The sequence below is a fragment of the Lepus europaeus genome, chromosome 7 (genome assembly GCF_033115175.1).
Source record: "Lepus europaeus isolate LE1 chromosome 7, mLepTim1.pri, whole genome shotgun sequence".
NCBI lineage: Eukaryota > Metazoa > Chordata > Mammalia > Lagomorpha > Leporidae > Lepus > Lepus europaeus.
In genome coordinates, this window is record NC_084833.1 from 59320081 (window position 1) to 59334778 (window position 14698).

General features: G+C 41.4%; 2 protein-coding genes across 3 annotated transcripts in view; one reads left to right on the forward strand and one right to left on the reverse strand.

Annotated features, from left to right (window-relative positions):
• FHIP1B (FHF complex subunit HOOK interacting protein 1B) overlaps positions 1-14698 on the forward strand; it is a 157089-nt gene that overhangs the window by 29732 nt on the left and 112659 nt on the right. The window contains exon 13 of one of the 2 annotated variants that reach the window (XM_062196598.1): positions 630-1681. The exons of the other annotated variant lie outside the window; for it this stretch is intronic. Coding sequence (XP_062052582.1) covers positions 630-652 — 23 coding nt within the window. The 3' untranslated portion in view covers positions 653-1681. Of the gene's footprint in view, positions 1-629; positions 1682-14698 lie in introns of those variants that run through there. 2 annotated transcript variants of the gene reach the window in all.
• Positions 3270-4229, reverse strand: LOC133764476 (olfactory receptor 52W1). The gene has a single exon (XM_062198153.1). The coding sequence runs from the start codon at positions 4227-4229 to the stop codon at positions 3270-3272; it is 960 nt and encodes a 319-aa protein (XP_062054137.1).

Here is a 14698-nt window from a genome sequence, read left to right on the forward strand (position 1 = left end):
GTGGTTTAGTGAAAAGGAATGGGGCAGAATGAAAGAAGAGGCACACAAACCAAATAAAAAACTCCAAGTTTCATGTTAAGTGAAACCACATTCCTTCCTCATAATACCCCTTAAGCACATTTTTTATTATAGTTGACAAAGAGAGGTCACTAGGTATACAGTGTAGTTGGTACCTCTGTTCTGTCCAGAAAAGAATTGAGTGCTGTCAACAGTCAGAGATAGAGTGAGAAAGATATACTCAAGGACAAGAGATGTATACCTTTGGGTAAGCTGATAGGCTATGCAATAAGACAGAGATGCAAAGGTACAGATACAGAGTGGCTGATAAACAGAAATAGAGATTGGTACACATGCAGATCCTAAGGAGATTCCAGAATGAGAAGGGAGTGGATGAGGTAAGTGCAGGGTTGGTGGGCTATTGGTGATATAGGATGAGAAGGATCTCTTGAGGATTTTTGTTCATTAAGATGGGCTCAGAGGGGAATTGGGTACTGATGAACTCCTCAGCCAGAAGCCTATACCTCTTGTCTTCTTTCACTTAATGTCTGATGACCATGATTGACTATTCCTAAATTCAATACTGCTCTATTCTGACATTAAATAATTGTGTTTTTACTTTTGGCTCATAGAGTCTGAGACAGAAAGTTACTGAAGGAAAACATGACAACTGAGTTCTGGATGGAGTTGGTGAGCCTAAGTGCTGTCTGGGCTGTGTCCTACTGGGGTTTGCTTCCAGTGTAGCACACTGAGGGGTCTCTCTGAGGAAGAGGCACAGATGATTTGCAGGATACCTGGGGGTGACGTGAGTGGAGAACATGAGGGGAACAAAGAGATGGGGCTGTTTGTACAGAGGATGCAGTTTTCTACATGAACTGGCAGAGCAGTATGAAGTGTGTTGATATCAAAGACTATATAGATTGATAGAATGCTAACCACATCTCTCTACTCTCAGGCTGCAGGGGTAATTGTACAGGACCCTAATATCTTATTTGAAATTTTTTTGACATATGTTTTGGAATTCAAAATTTTTCAGATTCTAGAAAGGGAATATGGTCCATATTAAGGAATACTCTGGGGGATTCAGGGCAGTGCCCTGTAATGAAACACATTAACATTTTTGCATTTAAATGAATATTCACATTAAGTGAGAAATAAAGATTATAAATAGGATCATAACACTTGCGTCAGGTTTTGGACCAAAGTTATGAAAAAATTTATTCAGAGATTTTTAAATTTTGGAAATTCTCAGTAAGGAATTGTGGGCTTGTGATGAATTCTCAGGTTATTATGAGGAATGAGGGAGTGCTGGTAGAGTGTTCTGAACACATCACATGATAGGTACATACACAGTCTCAATCCAGAACAAAACATGAATGTCCAAGGGGATGGGTTTTTGGCATGAAGGAAAAAGTTCTTATAATGGGCAACATACAGCTTTGGAACCAGCTACTTTGGGGAGCTGGGCACAGCCAGTGATCGTAGGTGCCTTAGAAGAAGAGTCTTCCTGTGGTGGGAGGGTGTCAGAACTCATTGCATCTGAACAGTGGCTGCATGTGATTTCCCTTTTAATGTATCGGGAAAGGCAAAAAAATGGTGTGTGTGTATGTATGTGTGACATGGGGTTATTGCACATACATTTCTTTATAATATATTTCTTTATAATAATGTTGTAATAAATATCTTACTGCATACATCTCTGTTCCCATCTCATTTATTTTCTCAGGATAGGTTTTTTTTTACAGAACAATCATGAAGAGGAGGATATGCACATATTCAAGACTTGGGACCCAGCAGAATTAGTATTTTGTCACAGTTTTCTACACAATCATTGCTTGGAGGGCTTTTAAACTTGGAACTTCATGAAAAAGTTATTAATAACAATGACTGCCCATGCTTGAGTTAACCATAGATTTCTTCCTCATCCACTTGGATTCAGTGTGATGACACCTGAAAGTCATGCAGAGCTTCTGGGCCTTTTTTACAATTCTTTGTTAATGAGGACCTAGTGAGACTGGAGATGGCATCATTTGCTATTTAAGATCAGCAGCCACCTCTGGTAACTGATTGAACTCTCTGAGCCCAGTTATCTGGGCTGGGTTGCTCCTGGCTTTAGGCCTTTAGTACTTGTCCAGTTTTCCTGGACACCTTGGGTTTGCTTGTTGTAGCCTATGGCTTTCTCTGACCTCATAACAGTAACTGCCTACCTGATAGACACATTTTGAACTCCCTACTGGTGTGGAAGATCTTTTGTTATGTAAAGTCCTGCCATTGGGGAGTCTTAGCTGAAAATGAATACCTGTTACACAACAACATGACTCTCATGTTTAATATCTTTATGCTCTGGCAGCTATAGCAGAATGAAATACTCTTATTTCATCACAGGACACTGACATCATGTGCTTCTTGTGATGTTGACCTGAACAATGGGTTACTGATGCAGATGTTATTTGGGGATTACACATTTCTTGGCTGAGGTAGCATGTAAAGCAGATTGGCAAGACACCACAGTGCTTCAGCTTCAGGCAAGCAAGTGATGTGGTTCTAACAGTTTTCTGGGGTATTAACATTTCATTCAGTTGGACCCCTTGACCTATGAAACTATAGGCCCAAAGAAAGAAGTTTTAGCTGTTAATTCTTGGAACTTTGATGGGTATAGGGGAAAGGGCATAGTGATTTCTCATGAGACCAAGAGCATTCTCTGAATTGTAAATGTCTTGAAAACTAGTGTTCCAGTGAAATTGGCACCCTGGGCACATTATCCAGATATTTAGAGGGTCAGGGCCAAGCCTGTGTATTCCTTCTCTGACGACAGGCTGGAAACAGAGTTTGACTCCAGGATCTCCGACAAGTATTCAAACACTTAACTCCAGAGTCAGTGCCACCTTCTGTGGCAGTGCCAAGCCTCCATGTTTGAGATAGAGGAGATTTTGTGTGAAAGCATGGGCAGACTTAGGGTGAAATTTTGGGGATGGGTGTGGGTTTGTTTGTTATGATCTCAACTAGTTTCCTCACCTCTTTATTTTCCTTACATGGTAACAGCTAGTCCTCTCTCTCTGCCTCCTGCCTCCTTCCAAGCAGGACACATGGCTAGGCCAAAGTGTGGAGATGCCAGTGGTATGTATACATAGCAAGAGCTTCATAGCAGTTATCTGGTGAGAGTCATATGCTGACAGTGGCATAGGGATGATATCATCTTCACCTCCAGACCCCAGACTCTACTGCGAGTATCAAACAACCTCCACCCTCATGCTCTGTTCTTGTCCTGTTCATCAGACATGGCTTTTTCTGAATGTAAAGCTTTCCAGGAGTCGATCTCTGATCTGCTTAGTGCGGGCACCATAGATGAGGGGGTTGAGGGCAGGTGGCAAAAGCAAATAGATGATGGAGAGAAGGATGTGCATGGGTTTTGGGACAGTATGATGACCAAAGCGGTGTGTGAGGTAGGAGAAGAGACCAGGCACATAGAAGGCCAAAATGACACAGATGTGAGAACTACACGTACCAAAGGCCTTAGTACGGGCTTCCCGTGTGGGCAGCTGTAATACAGTGTGAGCAATAAGCCCATAGGACCCAGTGATGCCCAGAATGTCCACACCTGACACGGCCAATGAAAGTCCCAGCCCATACAAGTTATTGACCTGTGTGTTACCCACCACCAGCTCTACCACTGCCATGTGTGCACAGTAGGCATGGCATATGGTCTTTGCTCGGAAGTGTTCAAATCGTGCCACCAGCAGAGGGAAAGGTACAACAATAGCTACAGCTTTCAGTGCCAGTACAAGGACTACATAGCCTACACGAGCTTTAGTAACTAGGATAGGGTAATGCAGTGGACGCCCTATTGCCACAGCACGATCACAGGCCATGGCCAGAAGCACACCAGATTCCATAGCAGTCAGTGCATGTACAAAGAACATCTGGGCCAGGCAGGCAGCATATGGCATGAGTCGGGGCCCACGCCACAGCACAACCAGCAATCCTGGAGTTATAGATGTGGCTAAACCCAGGTCTGTGGCTGCCAGTGTGGCCAGGAGTAGAAACATGGGCTGATGTAGTGAGGAGTCTGTCCGCACCACTGCCAACAGTGCTCCATTGCCCAGCAGGGCCAGCACATACATGGGCCCGAAGACCAATGTCAGCCAGGCTTGGATACTCCCTAGCCCCGGAATGCCAGTCAGTATGAAGTCTGGGTATAGGAAGGTGGCATTGGGCTGTGGACTTGCTGCCATCTTGAAGCTAAAGGGCTCTTTGGGGGGCATGATTCCTGACGGGAAGGAGAAAGGAAAGGTTTAGGGGAGTCACAGTGGCACAAATCCATCCATAGGGCATGTGTAGGGGTATTGCAAGACTGGAAATAATCACATGATTATTATAACCTTTGGCTTTGGGTTTTGGATGGATGATAAAGGTTACAACCTTAGGATGGGAGAATCCTTACTGCTAAAAGCACACAAGTGTTGTAGGGGGAGTAACAGGAGGATAGTGGTGATCAGAAGGAGGTTGTGAGCCAGAGAGTGACTGCTACAGTAGCTGGTACAGATATTGCCTCCATTTGGAGGTCAGCTGTGGGTGGTACTAAGATGAACACTCTTCTCCCTCAGGATCCAAGTACCGTCAGTCACAGTCTCTGTAATGATCGGCAGCAAGCCAGTGATAGGAGGTGATCAGGTCTCAGGCTATCCTGTCCTTGACTATGGACCCTTGGACAGGACCTCAGCTTCAGCTCTATAATGGAGGTAGGAACACTGATCTTAAGTGTTGCCCAGCTCTAACATTTCTGGGCATCAGCCCTTTGAGAAGAAAGGAGGTAGAGTAGCAAGAAAGGGAGGGAGGCAGGCAGATGGGATTTGGAGTGAAGCCATGAGCCTGGTGCAACAGGTGCGTTTTTTGGGGTGTAAGTGCTTACATTATTCTGAACTTGATGCCGAAGTAGTCAACTTGAGGCAGCTGGAAAGCTGAAGTTGGGGATGAAGAGCAATGGAGAGTTATGGCATTAAGAAATGGAACTTCCATTCTGTCTCCTTTCCTTCTTCACAATCCAGAAGGGAGTCCCTCTAGGATCTCATTTTTGGAGCGCTAGGGAAATAGAGGTGATAGAGAAGAAATAATTAAACCCAGCTGTATCAGGAAGCATCGATATATTGTATATGCTGTAGCAGTCATATGAGAAAGAAGGGTCTCTGATGTTGGAGGATGCAGGGTGAGTAGACTGACCCCTCCTGGAATCCTGCCCCCAGCAGAAGCTTAATGAATGTTGAATGGATACAGGGATGAGGAAGAAATCACCAGCATAAAGCTTGACTCAGGAAAGATCCTGAGCTTGTGTAGGAGCTTCTCTGCCTTGCCCGGTGCCCTGGGGCTCTTTATGTGGCTGTTCTGCTTGTTTCCCTCAGGGCCCCTAATCCCTCTCACCTGTACCATATTAACTCTTCCCTGTCTGCATCTTTGCTTATGCTGATGGACCTGATAACTCAGGAAGAAAGGAGGCAGAGAGGAGGCAAGCAAGGAATAAGACTACAGAGGGGGAAAACCCTGAGAAAGGAACACTTCCCCTGGGAATCTCTGCTGAGTCCTTGGAGTTGGGGAGAGAGGCCTTGCTTTATTTTATAATAGCAGCTACCCCACTTTATTGTACTCTCTCCTTACTAGACTGAAAGAGTTGCAGGCATTACTACTACTTTTTTTTTTTTTTAAGATTTATTTATTTGAAAGAGTTACAGAGAGGCAGAGGGGGAGAGAGAGAGAGAGAGAGACAGACTTCCATCTGCTGGTTCACTCCCCAGATGGCTGCAAAGCTGTGCTGATCCGAAGCCAGGAGCTTCTTCTGGGTCTCCCACGGGGGTGCAGGGGCCCAAGGACTCAGGCCATCTTCTGCTGCTTTCCCAGGGCATAGCAGAGAGCTAGATCGGAAGCGGAGCAGCCAGGACTTGAACATGCGCCCATATGGGATGCTGGCACTGTAGGCGGCAGCTTTACCCGCTATGCCACTGCGCCAGCCTGGCATTGCTTTTTATTATTATATGGGATTTTATATGGGTTCTCCATAGCTAGCTACAAGGGCTACCATGTATTTGGCTATCAATAGTTATTGCTTTTAATTGTGGGACAGAACTGCCAGTCCAAGTAGTCTTTGCTGATTAATGGGCTGCTATTGTTTCAGGAGCTGTAGATATCTGAGAAGGAAAAGAATTATTTGCCATCAACCATGAGTCTACTGAAAATTCTTTATAATATAAAGAGACATACCCTTAAAATCACCACACTTTGCAAAAATCACACAATAAACCCCACAGGGCCCATTGGGGCATAGCATCCAAAAACTTTTTTCAGTGGCAGATTTTTAAAAAATTATAAACAAACACATAAACATTGTACATATTTATGAGGGTACCATGTGATGTTCTGTGCATGTATGCATTGTGTAATGTTCAAATCAGAGTAAACCTATCTAACTCAAACATTCATCTTTTCTTTGTGGTGAAAGCATTCAAAACCTTTCTAGTTTTCTTGCAAAATCAGGAACAAGTTTTTTAAAAGATAGGGACCTAATAAAAATAGCAGCACTTTTTTATAAATACCATGACAAATACAACACTTTATCTCTTTTTAAAATTTTCTTTTAAAGATTTATTTATTTGAAAGACTTACAGAGAGAAAGACATAGATCTTCCACGTGCTGGTTCACTCCCCAGATGGCCCTAGATGGCTACAATGGCTAGGGCTAGACCAGGCTAAAGCCAGGAACCAGGAACTTCCTCTGGGTCTCCCAAATGGGTGGCAGGGGTGCAAATACTTGGACCTCTGCTGCTTTTCCTGGGCCACTAGCAGGGAGTTGGATCTTAATTGGAGCAGCTAGGACTTGAATTAATGCTCATATGGAATGCCAGTATTTCAGGCTGGCCCCTAACACTACATCTTGAGAATGATCTGAAATTTCCCCTGTGAAAGTAAGTGTTGGGAGCAGCTTGTGGATTATTGTGAAGCAGCGGAGGAGGCTTATCTGAAATTTGGTGGGAAGTTGTGACTTAGGTGTGGATGATTTATATAACACAAGTCAGGAAGCTGATAGCTACTTGAGGTGTGTGCATGTTGGGCTTTCCTATTCATCTTGGTTCAACTAGCAGTTTTCTGCATTTCTTAAAAATAAAAATAGAAACACATATAAGCAAACAAAGTTCACATTATGCCTAGTTCCCTAATGTATCAATTGTGTTTCCACAAACTTGCATTTCAAAGGCAGCATTATAGCAGAACTGTTTTGACTCTCTTGTGCCTGGCCCTATACCATGTGGTAAGGCACAGTGGCAATAACAAGACCCTGCTGCCCTCAAAGGACTCAGTCTATTGGACACAGTGGTCTGAATGGTTGTTGGAGGGCTATTATGGTGACTGTATCAACTCAGGTTAGTATAAGTTAAGAGTGCAGCACAGATAAAAAACAAAACAAAAAGCCTTTAACTGTTCATGGGAAATTCAGGGAAATGTTTTATGAATCATATTAATGATCAAAAAAAGTCCTTTAGAGTTTCCCATGCATGTGCATTGCTTTACTAAGCCCTAACCTATAAGAATCATTTGAGATGGATACAGTTCTAGCCCTCATTTTACAAAGAAACTAAGGAATTGGTAGGGTAAGTAACTTGCCAAAGGCCACATAGATAGTAAATAGCAGGGTTAGGATACTCAGTCTGGCTCTAGTGTACTTGCTGTTAATCATTTCAAGCTAAGATTTAGTTCATGAGTAAGAGTTTTCTAGAACACGAGGCAAAATGTACCCAGTTCCTGGGAGAAGGAGTTCAGGAGGCTTTGGAGATTGGCAAGTGGATCCAGAATTACTGAGTGGGGAGATGTAGAAGAAGCTGCAACTATTTGGTAGTAGATTGGTGATCTTTCATCCACAGGGATGAGAGGAGCAGTAGGAAGGTGGGAGTAGGGTAAGAACCATGGAAGAGAGAGGCTGGTGCTGTGGTGTAGTGGATAAAGCTGCTGCCTGCAATGCCAGCATCCCATATGGCAATGGTTTGAGTCCCGGCGGCTCCACTTCCAATCCAGCTCCTTGCTAATGCACCTGGGAAAGCAGTAAGAGATGACCCAAGTGCTTGGGCCCCTGTACCCATACGGGAGATCTGAAAGAGTCTCTGAGCTCCTGGCTTCAGATCAGCCCAACTCTGGCCATTGTGGCCATTTAGGGAGTGAACTAGCAGATGGAAGATTCTTTCGCTGCCTTTGTAACTCTGCCTTTCAAATAAATAAATAAATCTTAAAAAAAAAAAAAACAAAAACCCAAAGAACCATGGAAGAAAAGGTGGGGACAAAAGGCACTTGGCCTCAAGAGAACACTAATGGAACTTTTGGCTATCTTGGGCACTTGTTCTTTGTGCAAAGATTGATCATGAAGTGAATCACAGATGCCTTAACCCAAGAAGTACAAAATTGAAGTTATTAGATTTTTAGTAATTTGCTATATTCTACTCTTCTCACTCTTCAGTAACCAGAGATGCATTGGGAGAATTTGTCTTTAAAAAATTCCTTGGTTGGTTGTCCAGCCCCCAGTCTAGATTTATAGAATCTATCTGAACACATGCTGGGGGTCACCTGACTGGTTGTTCCCTGTGGCACTGACCATTAGAAGAGGGGATTTGACAATACACTTGTGACCTTGTGGGACTAAATGCCATAGCCTGCTCACCCCAAGGAGGGTGCCACTTCTTTGCAGGGAGTGGTTATGGGGTTGGAGGAGGAAGAAAAGCTCATTGGATAGCTCAGTTGCTTCTACACTTGCATAGAAAATAGGAGTGTTCTATTTGGAGATTAACCTCAATGTTTTCACTTCTTTGGCTAATGCCACTACCACTAACATTCTGTAGAATAGGATTCTCAGATATCAGTTTGTGTACTGTGGGCTTGTTCAGTGGCTTTCCACTTAAAATGATCCAGTTATATATCAGAAAAGTGTGGGGCCGGCACCGTGACTCAACAGGCTAATCCTCCGCCTTGCAGCGCCAGCAAACCAGGTTCTAGTCCCGGTCGGGGCGCCGGATTCTGTCCCAGTTGCCCCTCTTCCAGGCCAGCTCTCTGCTGTGGGCAGGGAGTGCAGTGGAGGATGGCCCAAGTGCTTGGGCCCTGCACCCCATGGGAGACCAGGAGAAGCACCTGGCTCCTGCCATCGGATCAGCGCGGTGCGCCGGCCGCAGCGCGCCTACCGCGGCGGCCATTGGAGGGTGAACCAACGGCAAAAGGAAGACCTTTCTCTCTGTCTCTCTCTCTCACTATCCACTCTGCCTGTCAAAAATAAAAAATAAAAATAAAAATTAAAAAAAAAGTGTGGGTTTTAAGGGTGCTGCTGAGCACTGAATTCTCATCTGGAAATGTTCTAAGTTGAACCATTAGCTGTCAAATCTCAATTCCCAGGTCAGTATGAGACTCCTGTTTGGCACCATGGTAGTCCTGGCCTTACCCTCCCCCAGTTTCAGGAGTAGCAGAGGGACTCTGCAAGATTAGATGCCACTACTCAATGGAGTTGTGGAAGGAGTCATGAAGCCACCAGCTCCATCTGTCTTATTACTTCATTTCTCCCTTCCGTCTCAGGTTCTCAAATCCTTCCATGAGAAGATCTATAGTATTTCATCAAGTTCTGGGGCTAATTCTTAGGCTAATAGCTGTACTTGCATTAAAGTCATGGCCTTGAGAGAGGAAACATCTCTCCCTTTTCATTATGAGAGGAAATAGGAGATGTCAGGTTCTGGTGGTAATATGGAATATATATCAACTCATTTTTATAAACTCTTGTAATATTATCTGCTCTCCCTATCTGTCTCCTTCCTCCACAACAGGGTCATTGTGTCTAGTTCCAGAAACTCTGGGAATGATGCCTTTTTTGACCATATAGCAATGACTACTATGGTCCTGCAAGCTGAGATCAAAGTTGCCATCCTTGTCTTCAAGGGAACATTGTACCTGTACAATTTGGTTAGGAACCTGAAACTCCTGTAACTTATCCAATCATTCTTTTCTTTCACTGTGAGGCATTTTTGCTTTACTAACTCTGACAAGTGATGACTGAGGAGACCAGCATCAGGATGATCTTCAAAGGTTTTTCTTATAGAATACAGGTAGTTCCCATAAGGATTCTCCATTAGCCCATTTAAAAGACTCCTGAGGTGACTGCCTTTGTTGGGCTTGGATTGAGGCTACCTCTCAATAAATTAATTCCCTGAAGTTCTTCTCTGAGGTGTTAATGCCTTTATCTTTTTTCCGTGATTACTTCCCTCCTCCTGAGCCACATTCCATGGGTTACTTTTTCAACCAAGAAAAGTACTTATGTTATTCACAGGACTTAGCAAATCTTACTAAGAATTCATTATATGTCAAGCACAAGACTACAGTTGGTTAAACAGCTTCTTTTATGGTTGGATTTGTCATGGACTGTATGTCTGCCTGCCTCCCAAATTCATACATTGCAGCCCTGACCTCTACCATGATGATATTTGGAGATGGGGCCTTTGGGAGGTTATTAGAGTTAGAGGAGTCATGAGTGTAAGGCCCTCATGAATAGAATTAGTGTCCTGTAAGGATAAGAACTCGACCTCTTCCTTTCTCACTAGGCCTTGTGAGGACACAGTGAGAAGGCAGCTGATGGTAAACCAGGAAGAGAGCTCCTTTTGCCCCACCCCCAGCCTGGCCCCTGGAACCTAATCATCAGGCACCTTAATCTTGGACTTTCCAGTCTTAAGAACTGAAAGAGAAATGCCTGTTTAAGCTATCTGGCCTATGTTATTTTGTTATGCCTGCCCAAGGGGGCTAGCCTTTCTAGCATGCCTTTCCTTAAGAGCTTGTGTGTTTAACTCCTCTCTGTTTTCTAGTAGTAGTATGTCCTATTTTATGTCTCACAACTTTGTTCTGGAATATTGCAACACCTCAAAGTGGATCCCTTTGTCTCTAATATTTTCTTCATTTTTATTTTTTGTCATACTTTGTTTGGGAGTGGCTAATAGATATAAAGGTACAAAGAATAAGAACATGTACAAGTATCAACACAAGAATTGACTATTATTAACATGTTTTCCTGGTTGCTTTTAGTTCTGTTTTTAATAAAAGCAATAATAATTACAGCTAAAACTAAAGTCTCTTTTATCCTCTATAGTCTAATATCACCTAAGAGACAATAATTATCATGAATTTAGAGTATACCATTCATTTTTAGAAAGATTTATTTATTTATTTGAAAGAGATACAGAGAGAGAAGGAAAGAGAGCGTGCACACTTCAGGCTGCTTTAGTCCACAAATGGTCACAACAGCAGGGGCTGGGCCAGACTGAAGCCTGGAGCTTCTTCCGGATTTCCCACGTGGGTGGCAGGGATCCAAGCACTTGGGCCATATTCTATTGCTTTCCCAGGTTCATTAGCAGGAAGCCGGATCAGAAGTAGAGTAGCCAGGACTTGAACTGGCACCCATATGGGGTGTTGGCATTGCAGGCACATACTTAACCTTCTTTGCCACAGCACTGGCCCCACAGTATATGATTCTAATTCAGTGTTTAATGCTTTGGTTAGTTGGTGTATTTAAATATTTACATAAATTATTTCCTACTGTATATACAAAATTATATTTTGAGTTCTGTTCATACAGGTAAATATCTTTATCATCTCTTCAGATTGTTACATCATTTTATGGCATATGATTATGTCAAATATTATTGACAGACTTAAAATTATTTCTGGTTATCTTACTATGGTGGGTGTGGTGACACTTGTGCATGTTTTTATTCTTTGTAATTTTACATCTATTAGCCACTTCTCAAATAAAAATGTGAAAAAAATAGAGTGAGTTTTGTGGCATAGCAAGTTAAGCTGCTGTGTGGGACACCTTAATCCTATGTCTGAGTGCCAGTTCAAGTCCTAACTCCTCCAATTCTGATCCAGCTTCCTGCTAATGTGCCTGGGAAGCAGTAGATGATGACCCAAGAACCTGGTTTCCTGCCACTTACATGGGAGACCTGGATGGAGTTCCTACCTTCTATCTTTGGCTTGGCCTAACCTTGTCTGTGTGGGTATTTGGGGAGTGAATCACTACGTAGATGGAAGATCTTCTTCTCTCCATATCTCTGTCACTTTGCCTTTCAATTAAATAAACTTTTTAAAAACCATGGCAAAAATAAATACAAAGAACACATTGGATATAAGAAGATCAGTTTGAGACTGCTACAATATTCCAGAATAAAGTTGTAAAGCATAAAATAGGACATACTGAGACAGAGTTGTTAGATCTCTATATATACATGGAGATGTTTGAAAGTTTTTCTAGGGAATATCTAGGAGTGGAATTGTTGGACAATAAGGTATGAACCTTTATTTAGCAGATTGTTGTTCAATTGCTCTTAAAAATAGATATTCCAATTTGTATTCCCACTAGCAACTTTATGAAAAATACTCTTATTGCAATATCTTTGACAACATTTTATCAGATTCATATTTTTTGTGAATATGTCAATAAGAGATCTCTTGTTTTAATTTACATTATTTGTATACTCATATTTATTGGGCATTTAGGAGATCTCTTCTGTATTTTTACTGACCCTTTCCATTGCCCATTTCTTTAATTAGTTGTCTTTTTCCCCTGTGTATTTACTTGTAGAAATTTTTTATTTATTCTAGATACCAATCTTTTTGTTAGAAATGGTACATTTCAGTCTGTTGTCTTTTTAATTTCATTTATAATGTCATTTATCTTAAAGAAAATTTGAATTTTAATAAAAAGCAAATCTTGGGCATGTGCTTCTTGTATATTATTTATTAAGCCTTCTCCTACCCTGAGGTTGTAAAGACATTAATATGTTTTCCTTTAATAATGTATACACTTTGACAACACTTGGTATCTGCCCCCAAAGTCAGGCACTGAGCTAAGTGCTCTACACATTCCATATCTATGTACTCTGTGTCTCTTTCAATATAATATCTCCACGAAGTAGACATTATTATTTCCACTTTACAGAGAAAAATGACTGAGACATTGATAGCTTACTTCTGACTCACATAGTCTGAATTTGAATACAGGTTACTGTGAGTCCAAAATAGGCTCTCTTAATCACTATATATTATCAGGGATATGTTGGCTTTATTAAGTGGAATTAGGTTCATTTTCATGTTTTTCTGATGAGAAATCTTGTTTCTCCTGGGCCTGTTTCCTTCTTTAGACCAATGCACAATTCAGGATTGAAGGAGCAATCATATCATTTTACCTAAAATTTGTGGGCAAATAAAATGGCATTTCTTCTGACATCAGAATTTACTTGAATATTCTTACTTCCACCCAAAGCATTATTTTCTTTGTCTTCTCCATTATAGCTTCTGTCCATGATGTGTGTAGAACTTTCTGCCTTCCCTCTGTAGTTGCAGTTATTGTGAATTCTGTGTCATACGATTTCCCCACCAAAGGTTTACAAGTGTGACTTCCAGTTTCCCTGAAGACACCTTCAATGTTCCCTAATTCCCTGATCAGAAATTCTTCTTGTATAGGATTTAAGGTAGGGGGTCTTATTTCATACTTCTTATGGGGAGATCCCAATTTTCCCAACACCATTTATTAAAAAGACTTATTTGTCCAGGGAGTTATTTTAGCTATTTATCAAATAATTTATTTAGTTATTTGTCAAAGATTAGTTATTGTAGATATGTTAAATTAAATTTTGGAGTCTCTAATCTGTTCTACTGGTCCACATATCTATTCTTGTGCCAGTAGCAGGCTATTTGATTATAATTGCCACATAATGTGTACTGAAATCTGATATTATGATGCCTCTGGCTTTGTTTTTGTTGTTGAAGATTGCTTTGACTATTCAGCATCTCTTTTGCTTCCATATGAATTTTAGTGTCAATTTTTCTAGATCGGAGAAGAATTTCCTTGTGATTCTAATTGGGATTACATTGAATATGTAAATTGCTTTGGGTAGTATGAACATTATGATGATATTAATTCTTCTAACCCATGAACATGGACGATTTTCCCTTTTTTTGCATCTTCTTCCATTTTTTATTTTAATGTTCTATAATTTTCATTGCATATATCTTTCATGACCTTGGTTAAATTTTTTCCAAGGCATTTACATTTTTTGTAGCTATTGTGAATGGGACTAATCTTAGAAGTTCCTCTTACTCATGGCATTGTTTGTATGTACAAATGCTATTGATTTTTGTATTTTGGTTTTATATCCGGTAACTTTGTCAAATTCTCTTGTGAGTTCCAGTTTTCTTTTGTTTTCCCTGTGTATAAGATCATATCATCTGCAAACAAGGACAATTTGGATTCCTCATTTCCATTGGTATCCCCTTGATTTCTTCTTCTTGCAAATATCAAAATCTGAAACCATCATACTATTAGAGGAAAACAGGGGAAATGCTGCAAAACATTGGCCTAGGGAAAGATTTCATGGATAAGACCCCAGAGACACAGGCAATAAAAGTAAAAATAGTCAAATGGTATTATATCAAGATAAGAAGCTTCTGCAAGGGAAACACTGAGCAAAGTAAAGAGGCAACATACAGAATGGTAGAAAACATTTGCCAACTATACATCTGATAAAGAATTGATATCCAGAATATATAAAGAGTTCAAAAGCTCAACAAGATCTAATCAAGCAATCCAGTTAGGAAACGGGTTAAGGATGTGAACAGGCATTTTTCAAAGGATGAAATACAACAG